The 10,953-nt window shown below is 35.0% G+C and overlaps 1 protein-coding gene across 5 annotated transcripts; it reads right to left on the bottom strand.

Annotated features, from left to right (window-relative positions):
• Window positions 1-6,352: 6,352 nt before the first annotated feature.
• On the bottom strand, window positions 6,353-9,159 carry LOC122308141 (transcription factor TCP13-like). 5 transcript variants are annotated; one of them, XM_043121328.1, is made up of 3 exons: window positions 8,325-9,159; window positions 8,037-8,058; window positions 6,353-7,923 (listed from the first exon to the last, which is right to left on the bottom strand). In XM_043121328.1, the coding sequence occupies exon 3, from the start codon at window positions 7,801-7,803 to the stop codon at window positions 6,670-6,672; it is 1,134 nt and encodes a 377-aa protein (XP_042977262.1). In that variant the 5' UTR covers window positions 7,804-7,923; window positions 8,037-8,058; window positions 8,325-9,159; the 3' UTR covers window positions 6,353-6,669. The 5 variants fall into 5 exon arrangements, with proteins under 5 accessions (XP_042977262.1, XP_042977261.1, XP_042977263.1 ...); XM_043121327.1 differs by having other exon boundaries at window positions 8,232-9,159; XM_043121329.1 differs by lacking the exon at window positions 8,037-8,058 and having other exon boundaries at window positions 6,353-7,920.
• Window positions 9,160-10,953: the final 1,794 nt, after the last annotated feature.

Genomic DNA, 10,953 nt, shown 5'->3' on the forward strand with positions numbered 1-10,953 from the left:
AGAAGAAGAAGAAGTGGGATTATTTAAGTAGAGGAAGGATAGAGACACATGGGTGAGGGAAGAGAGGCAGAGAACTGCCTTCACTGGTTGACAGCTGTCCTGATTGGGTTTGAGAAATTTTGCGGGGTTATTGTGAAAATTTTGGACCACAAAATTCCTAAACCACGAAATTTTAAAGAAATATCTATAAAAATTGAAAAATGATATTAATAGTTATAGAGTCATGTACAAGTATTGTATAATCTTTTTGTAAAAATGAGTATTGTAAAAAAGTGAGGGGGTAAAAATGGATATTTATGGGACTCCATAGAGGATGAGGCGTGGCTTTGGATGGAGGGTGAGGCTTGGGAGTAGTGGAGGTAGACAGTGGAGTAATGAGCGTAAAATTCTAGATTTTGTCATACTTGGTCATGTAAATAGTAGTCTTTCTTCTCATAATTTCTTCAAGATCAGGTGCTGCAATGAGTCTAAATATAGGTGTAGAGCTGCCTTGGTTCAGAAATTAAAACAAAAATAAAAACAAATTTCTAAGATGAGATCATGCTAGTCAACGAGTTTGAATCTTCCTATGCTAACCAGTTTTTGTTCACCTATTTGTCTCATCTTTGTGGCTTTGTTTTGCCTGTATAATGACTTCATTTGGTAGCTTTTCAAGTGAGGAGGGGAGGGTTGATTGGGTGCCATGTGATCATACATGAGTAGATAAATGAAAAGGAAGCAAAGTGATGGTAGTTCAATCGAGTGACATAGCTTTACCTCTCCTATTGCCAATTGGTTGGGCTTTCTTTGGGAGGTAATTCGATAACCTTTTCAATTGAGTGCTTTGAAGCACTTCAAGCAACAAAATGACACGGGTGGTGGCATGGAGAAGTGAGGCAAATAGGTACAGAAATTCTTTAAAGAATCGAGGTGTGGCCAGTTTGAATTCAACTAGCTTCCTACGTGAATAGTTAGTTTTTTGTTTTTGCTTCTAGGAACTCTTTTGCACGCTTGCTATGTTTGAAACTAGGGTGACATTACGAGGATCTAAGGGTTAGAAATCCTTTGGAAAATGGGTTGAATGGTTGTTGGTTTTGGGTGGTTTGAAGAGGGGTATTCAATTTGCACCAAGGGTGCCGATTGGTGGTTGTGTTGGCATTAATATGGCTTGGTTCTAATTGACATGGGTTGGATTAAGTCTAACATTTTAGAGTTGTCTAAAAGTGATGCAAAACGATCATAAAATTCAAAAATTTTAGATCATAATTATGAATAAAGTAAATTTAAAAAAAACTATGCAAAATCATGATGCTTAGGTTACTATTTATAATATGTGAGACGAATAGCGTTTTGTAACTCAAGTTAAATCATAGTTGTAGAGGTGTCTGGTCGGCTTGGGTTTAAAGGAAACTAATAGTATGGTGTATGTAGGTTGCATTCGTAGAATGAAATAAAAAACAAGACTTTGGGTTTCATGAATTAGGCTTTTATTTCGTCATATGAGCAAACTTTTGGAATAGGCTACTTTATGGATCTTATGTCATATTTATAAGGCCTACCTTTGGCCTCAATGCCCACTAAATTTGGGTCATAATGTTGGGTCTTTCTTAGATTGGGCTTCACTCTTACCAATTTAGGCCCAATAGCTTTATGTCCACAATATTGGGATTAATTTCTAGTGTCCATTAAGAATGGCCTAAGCTCTTAATTCTCCCAAGTCAAGCTTAAGGCTTTTAAATCTATCCATAACCCATCACATCCTTAGCAAACTAGGCCTTAAACAAAACATTCTTAGGTTTCTTCAAATCCATCCAACACTTAGCCCATTAATATGCCATGTGTCATACTATTATTGGCCTCTTGGCATTTATCCTTAAAATTAAAAACACTAAAATATTCTAATAATTCTAACTAAACCTATTGTGTGAATACTTATGCCAATTAAGCTCTAAAATCTTCTTAATAATAATAATAATAATAAAATCTAAACTTAGACTACCTAGCATTTTAGGTGCTAAGTCCAAGTCCTAAGGTAATTTTTATAAGTGGGGTGTTACATTAATTTACTTTTAAGATTTGATAGTACTACGTACTTGTGTTAGCTATAAATTGGGGCAGTAAGAATTTGAAGTATTAATTATACAAAAATTATATGGACAGTCACTTTTACGTACTTTTTTATGCACTAGGTGGGAGCAACGTGCAAAGCACGTTTGTCTAATTTTATGAAATGATTATTTGTAAAAAATAATATATATTTTATAAAAATTATTGATGTCACTTAATAATTTAAGGTATATTGGAGAAGATAAAAAAATTAGTTCAAAATATCATATAATCTAATACATATTTATAACATCCATAATTTTAGCAAAGATGTATACGAAAAATTTAATAAAAGTCTAACACAAACGGTAGTTCAAAATATGTGTCGTTTGATGTTTGTATTATAATTCATCAATTTATGTAATCCTGTAGACGATCAATAGAGACAACATTGAAATTCTTATTTTGCTGTTGGTTGAATCGATCAAGATCAACATAAAGTTAAAACATAATCTTTTTATAAAATTTGTGGTATAATGTTTTTTATATATAGCATATATATAAATCCTAAAATATATTTTGAAGTTGTTGGCCGAATTTACTCTTTCTTGATTAGCTCAAGGATCACGACCTTTGTCACGTGCCCATCATAGCAAGCCTACGTGTGGAATATGACTTAGTGGAAGCTACGTCCTACAACCATGGGAAAAAAAAAACACTTTGATCAAACACACTTGTATTATATATTATATGAGATTTTTAAATTTAGAATACTCAATAATCTGATTTAATGAAACGTATAATACACATGTATTATACTTAGGAATTCACGTTTTATGCACCTAATACACGTGTATATGTTAAGGAGAAAGAGAAAAATATAATAACTAATCTTTAATTACTTATTATTATATAAACTATTAAGTATTGTAATTATTGTGATTAATAAATCATATAATAACATTGAATGTTATCTCTCTCAACATTTATGTCTTCATTCTATATGTCCATTACATTCACACGTATTTAAACAAACGGTGTTAACTTTAACGGAAATACAAGAAAAACCGTTAAAACAAGATTTTCCGTTTCATACACACTTTTTATATATAGAAGATTCCATTAATATAATTAGTTGTGTATTAAAAAAAATTGATCTAACCAATCACATCAGTGAGAGAGTGCACAGAGAGTATACAAAAATAATTGTATATAGCATTCCTCTTAATTATATGCAAAGTATTTTCTACGTAGAGCCTAGCTACTTGGGGTTGCTTTTGAGTGTAGGACAAAAAATAAAAATAAAAAATCTTTTAATGCGATATATTAATTACAATTTACGACCGTCTGGCTAGTTTTAAAATGAGCTAATTTATAGAGCATTAATTAATTAATTAATTGCAAAAACCACAATTTGAAGCATATATATAATGTTTTTGGACAGCATATATACTAAATGTGTAGCCTGGGAGAAGCTGGAATTAAGTAATTCATTGATCTCCATCTCTCTTTATTTTTTAATTTTAGTTTTTTTTTAAAGGATTTTATTTTTTTAGTTGAAGTTTTGCAAGAGAGCTCTCATTTTTCATGCCATGAGCTAACTATTATTTCCAATAATCATTTACCACATAAATCTCCCTTTACTAGTGATCTTTAATATGTCAAATTTAATACGAGGATAATATATAGATGTACTGATGATCTCACAAAATTCTTCTAATTGAAAGCCAGTCATGTGCTAGCTATGATCCTCCATTTTATTGACATACTAAGACTTGATTTGTAAGAAATTTTAATTGTAATTTTTTCTAACAAATCAAATTTTGCCATGTCAATGACATGAAGAATGCCTTTTGCATACCGGCTTCTAAATAAAATTATATATATATAGGAAAATATTTTGGACATAAAGGAATTACATAAAAGTAAATTTACAAATTGATATGGCTTGATATGGTACGTCAGATTGTAAAGTTACTTTTATTGTAAAGTAGATCTAACGGATTTCATGAAATCACATCAGTTTATAGGTTTATTTCTATTTAATCTCTTTGTGTACGTAGTAGTTTTCATATATATATATATATATATTACTAATATTATAAAAGTTGCAGTGTACGTTGAACACTGATCTACGATTATTGTGATTAATTATAAAAAACAAATCACATGGACGTGTAGTCTAATCGATCAAATTATCTTTACAAATGGTATCATTTTATATTTTTAGTAGTTTAAGGATAAAACCAATTACTCCTCTGAGAAGGAGCGGAAGGTGCCCCTCAGCTCTTCCTCTGATCCTCCACAGCTTCTCTATTACCATTCTATAAATATAGCTTGTTTTTTCATGATTTATTTCTATCTTTTCCAACTTTTCTTTATATGTGAAAAATGTTAGATCTATCGTTTTCGGCAATCCAAGTGATGCATGTGCTCCACTAGTAGATTTAAAGGCGGTCGATCTACAACTTCTAGGAGTGACATTCCAAATGGAGCAACGTGTGAGCTACACTCTCCGGCAAAAGCCGTGCATGTAATTGTTCACAAGCCACCGCACATCGGCGCATGTAAACAGTATACGCATCGTATCGCTCGATTCACCAACCTCAGATCTTTCTGAAAATAACCTTCGCCCCCTTCCTCTGCCGGTGCGTAAGCCTCAAGTGCCGGTACATTGTCATGCAATACCAATAAACAGCCAGTTACTAAGTTGTTTTGACTCTAGACGTCTAACTATATATATGTTCCTGCTTGCCCTTAGGACATAGGACATAAAGATCGATAACAGACGTGATCAGAATCTTCATCAACACATATTTCGAAATGATCGATGGTCGTGAGGACCTTTGACCTCAACCATTCTATCCACTAATCAGACCTTAACAAACCACTTAACTTCCTCATCGGCAAATTAAACCAAAGAACATTAACGTCGCTCCAGAACATTGGTCTATTCGATCTTTTGACTGTTTCAAACACATTAATAGTACTGTATTGCTACGTTTATTTACTAGAAAGTCTAGAATACCTCAATCCCCGGTATCTCTATTTCAATTTAATGTAATTTGCTTACTAAGAAAAATTGATTATGGTGAAGAAACAGTACGGCAAACATCAAACAATGGGATCCTATAAAAACAAATTAAAGCGTGTGGGCATTTCTCTCACTCAAACATCGAACCACAGTACTATTGAGAAGTCCCATACGGTTTAAGAACAAACTCATCCTAGATTTTATAAAGAGTTACCCTACTCTTCTTATTAGATATTTTAAAGAGAGAAATTGGTGTTTCTATATGGTATCAGAGTAGGTTAACCTATGATCGATGATGAGCTCCTGCGACTTACCCACAATGATGATACCAAAGATACTGGCCCACACATAAAGGTGCATATTGAGAAGTCTCACATAGTTTAAGAACAAACTCAATTTGAATTTTATAAGGAGTTAACCTACTCTTCCTATTAGGCCTTTTAAGAAAAGAAATTGGTATTTCTATAAATACTACTCATTACCTATCCCTAAAACCCTAATTAGCTTGCAGTTTTCTTTTTTGTCTCTTTTTCTCTCATTTTCTCGTCGTTGTACTTATACTACTTTATCTCATATCTTGCTGATCAGGACAAAAGCGCAGGTCCTCCTTTACCGCATGCCATTCATTCGATGTTATCTTCTTGGATCTTGTGCAATGTTAAAGACTCCAGCTTTTCAATTTTACTCAGTACTAAAGCATGCATGTCTCTCTTCTTCCTTTTCCTTCTCAGAAGCTTTCAAACTTCTCGGGGGTTAATTAATCATCTTCTTCCGCGCGCGCGTTTCTGAGTATTGGGTATTGCAGCAAACCTTTTGATCAAGACAATGCAACGCTCCCACAATCCACATTATACTGTCCCCCCCCCCCCCCCCCCCCCCCCCCCCGGGGCGCCCCGCCTCCCTACCTAACTAGCTAGGGTTTTAGATTTTAAATACTGCTTCGGAGAGAGAGAGAGAGAGAGAGAGAGAGAGAGGAAATCATGCATTACACTGGGGTATTCTACATGACATTGCAGACATGAAAATTAGAAGTACTCAAAGTACAATGATAAGCCTCGTACGTATTACTATCTAATTGAATTGAGATGGAAAGAATCTTGTTTGTTTCGTCTAAGTAGTCTTGATTTAACACAATATAGAGTGATCTATCACGCAAGAGAGTCTATATTATCAAATTCAACTTCAGATTTTTTAATTTTGGCTGTATTTTTTTTTCCTCTGTACAGCACTTCACCTTCTCCTTGTGGTTCAAACACACACAAACAAAAAAGACCTTCTCTGTGGTCATGGAACTAAAAGTAGAACCATTACCAGTCTATATATGGTGGGGTGTCCACCAATAAAAACCTTCTCGTACAGCAGCAAATACTTAATTCCAAGTTTTTTCCTAACACTTAAATTGAAGGTAATTGCATATGTGAAAATTAATAATCGAAACTATGAAGCAAGCTAACAAGGAATTTAAACATGCAATCAAAACTAAGAAAGATCGATGTCCGCACCAGACAGTAGAATCTCTTCTAATGCACCTTGCTTCCTTTGTGTTATTAAATAAGATCTGAGCCATGCCTGTTTCTTGAAACGAATTAAGAGCAATCTTTCATTATGCATCATTTAGAAGGAAACTGATCTTGGTCTTCATTTGCCTGACTTCCACTGTTGTTTGTAGAGTGAAGAAGCTTATTAGGAGTACTCATACTGAAATAGAAGGGTCTTATGGATTGGCTTATAGGGAAAACAGGTGGTGTGAGAGAATTTTGCAAAAGGTTATGATCAGAATTTGAGCTCAACATTTGAAAATGGTTAACTTGTCTCGGACCAATCTCCCCAGACGCCATAGAATGCGAAGGGAAAAAAGGTTGTGTTGTTCCCGGAGGACATACCAAAATTTGAGACCCAGTTGATAAAGACGACGAGGAAGGCAATGACATGACATTGATATTGTGTGTGTCTTCTGTTCGGGACCTGTATCCATGGCTTCCTGAATTAGATGGAGGAAAACTTGAGGGATCCCAATTATGATAATTGTAAGGCATGGAACTATTCAGGAAACCAGCTGGTAAGGGAGATGAATTAACTCTCGGCAAGAAGTTATTTGATGGAAATTGTGCAGCATGACCTTCATTGCCTCGTAGTTTATCTTCTTCATTCCCTTTTGTCCAATTTTCTTTTGGATTGATTGTTTGATCTCTTGCAGATTCTTCTGATTGAGCCCCCGAAAGAGCATGCAAACTCCAAATGTTTGGTTTTGGTAATCGGCTAGAACCTTCCCACTGAATTCCACTATTCATTTTAAACCCTTCATCAGAATGAGAAGCACCAACTTCATTATTACAAGTTAACATTTGTGGATGGTTTAGGCCAATGTTCCCTGGTGGTATTCGCAGTGGCGGGAGTTCATCAATTTCATCTTTAGCGGCATTGAGCAACCAATCGATAACTTTGCTAGGCTGATTAAGCCCAAGCCTCTCTTGAAGATCATACAATTGAATAGCTGTAGGTACTGAAAGCCTCACCCGCCTGTCTCTCAATCCTCTTATGGTGCAAACTTTGCTATGCCTGTCTTTTCCTCCAAAAGCACGAGACACCCGCACAATCCTTGGATCCTTCAATCTTAACCATGGTACTGTTGAACTTGATGAAGCCTTGGTGATTTTGTCATCACTTGAACTGCCTTCCTGCTTCTGTGGAAAATCCGCTTCTTTTGGACTTGTTATCATCTTATGTCTCCCATCATTGATCATTCAGCATATATAGATACTGGCCGCATGGTTAATCAATAGATCTAGGTTACAGATCGACTTCTTTTCTATTCCCCTATATGAGCGATTCCACTTTGAATTTCGTGTTCTTTTTGTGACCTTCTGTGACAGGATCCATAAAAGAAGAATTAATAGATGAATCAAGAGGATCAAGATAAAAGGAAATGATTTCTAGCATGAAATACGATTCTTCTAAACTAGTCCACAAGGCAGACCTGATCCTACTCGGATCAACATCTGCAAAATAGACAAGTATAAATAAAATCATTATCAAGAAATTAAAGCAACTATCTCATCGATGAATTAGCTAGCTTATCATGGTTAGATCTACATAGAAGAAAGATATCAAATATATTCTTGTTAATTGGAAAGATTCAAAATAAACTAGGTTTAGTATCAAGTGAACTCACACGAACACGGAGTTTCTGCTTCTTGTAGCAGATCGATTCTGAAGGTAATTGATTGCATATATAAAGGTATGGGATTAATATGTAGTACTGTACCTATGAACTTGTGCCTTCTCAAGTTGATAGCGAACTCAACCAAACTGGGTATACCTTTCAAGCTAGGTTAGAATTTGCTTTAATTGCAGAGAATAAACTGCTGAAGAAATTGAGCCAGATGAGAAAAAGAAGATGCCGGAATTCAACCGACCATGCTCCACGGAAGATAAAGCAAAGGCGCATATGAAACCACGTGGCACATCTCGCCATCGGTGAAATAAATGTGCTAGTTGATATATATCTAATGTCTTATCACTTTCTTGATCATCGTCATGGATATATGATTGTCTCAACCAATTAGGGTTAGGGCTGATTCTCCTCTGCAACATATATGTCACTATAGGACATGTTAAATTTTAAGCAAATAGATATCTTTTAGCATGTTAATATCGCTTGTACACGAGTCATGGGTTAATATTTTTTACCGGGGACCAGGCTACACATTTTGTAAAGTGGTGTGTCGTGCTTTATCGACAACTACAAAAGGTTTTGTGTCTGAATTCCTGTCACATGGGGCAATGAATGCACGCGGCCTGCTGTACCAAAGGAAGAGGAGTCCATGTGAGCGCGCAAAGTCTTGGTAGCTGAAGTTTGCATTCCAATAGGTGTTATATATATGGCCTAATTTTCCTCTAATTATATGTTGTGCCAATAGAAATAACTGTAGCATTGAATTTACATGCCCCGGCATATATACTAATATATAGAAGCAGTGATCATCATCACAGCTTGTTTAGACGTCATGATCATAAAGAAAAGGCATCCCATTATTTTTCAAAATGCATGGAAAGTAGTACTTGCACATAACACTTGTTGAAAAACTATACGTTTGCATGATATGGAAATAGTTAAGAGGGGAGGAGATGGCAATTGTTATAAAAGTACTACATGCAGCATGCGGTCTATAGTCTTATAGAAAGGATAATATACATATATATATATATATATATATATATGCAGTTTAGGTTTCGCATGGGAGAAGGTTTTAGAGACAAAAAGAAATCCACTATGACAAGTCATTTCATGGCTTGGAAAAGTTGTGGTCTATACTGTAAGAGCATTGTCATCTTGATGTGTATGAAAGCTACTTCAGACAAGTAGAAGCTATCTTATAGGTGCGAGGGACCAATATATTTCTTTCCAAAGAGTACCCACTGAATAGAAAGAGGACCACACAGCTTTCCTACAGAGAGATATGCAGGGAGCTGCAAGACTGAAGTCAGAACCTAGCTAGCTAATAGCTTTAACCCCGCAAAGGATTATTCACTACATTCTTCTCTCTGAGAAATTAGTCGCTAAACCATTTAAGATCTAGATCATCACACATTATCTAGACGAACGTACGCATGAGTTTCTTCCTCATCTTTGGAAAAACGCATATATGTTTTCACCAATGCAAACGATTAAGCTTTCGAGGTTTAGGAGGTACGTGTGGATCCCGGCTTCAAAACCCTGCAGGCATTTCTCCAAATAGGCCTTTGAGAAACGAGTGCAGATATCCATCAGTTCAAATTCCATACCTTGCTTTCTAAATTCTGGTTGATGCATGTTTCTAAATGGATCCTGCAAAGCGAACAAGTATATATTAAGATCACCTTGTTATATATGGGCAACAAAAGGAGGCTAGAAACCATGACCTAATCATTCATATTCAGTAAATACGGAGAATTATTTCAAACCAAAACGTGAAATGAATAGCACGGAATTAAATGTATTTTCTTATGAGAAAACCCCCAACTCCAAGTACTGCTTTACCTCTTAAATTTGGCCTGTAACATTAACCGCGCGCAAGATGTATAAAGGGATACTTCCCTAGCTAGCGGTTTACACAAAGAAAGATCAATTTATGCCTCCATACATACATCTTAAGGGCTTTAAAAATGGACAAAATGTTCTGGAATATTTCTCCGCCAGCATTTTATACCCAGACACAAACACTTTAAAGAGAAGAACATAAAGCAAATGGAAAACCCTAAAACATTTTATTTTATGTTTCTTCGACAAGCAAGAAAGTTAACTTAATTTCTTATGAACATCATGTCCAGTTGCACCAACCTATATATATATATATATATATATCCGATTATAACTATATATATGCAACATCTTACATCTTTTTCGAATGAAACCAATAATTAATTAAGAATTGCATGTGATACTTAAACCTTTATTTTTCTAAAGCCAAACGAAATTAGTAATTAGTTTACAAAATAGTGTGATATACCTATAGTACTTTTTTGACGAAGCAAAACGAAAGGCACTGCAGATAAATTTACCGGAAAATTAAGGACTACATGAAGATAACAGAACTTTAAAAAACAAAAAAAAAAACAAAAAAACAAACAAACAAACAAAAAGGTAATTCATTCAAATATTTTTTATTCCCTACTTTTTAAGGGAAAGCAAAAAAGAAAGAGAAGAAGAGGAAGAAGGAGAAAATGATGAAAACTGCCAATGACCTTTATCACTTGTTTCTGCAAGTGGCTGAGAAAGAAGCTTCATGCAACTATCAGATCAGAGGTTCTTCGGCATCTTCAATATTGATCCCTCCTACTTGATTCACACACACAAACACACACAGCGAGAGAGAGAGAGAGAGAAGGCCATTCACTGCTTTAAATTAATTATT

Source organism: Carya illinoinensis, chromosome 4, assembly GCF_018687715.1.
Source record: "Carya illinoinensis cultivar Pawnee chromosome 4, C.illinoinensisPawnee_v1, whole genome shotgun sequence".
NCBI lineage: Eukaryota > Viridiplantae > Streptophyta > Magnoliopsida > Fagales > Juglandaceae > Carya > Carya illinoinensis.

Excerpts from the sequence above, each read along its gene's own strand:
- LOC122308141 (XM_043121329.1), bottom strand. The coding sequence starts at position 7,803 with ATGATCAATGATGGGAGACATAAGATGATAACAAGTCCAAAAGAAGCG.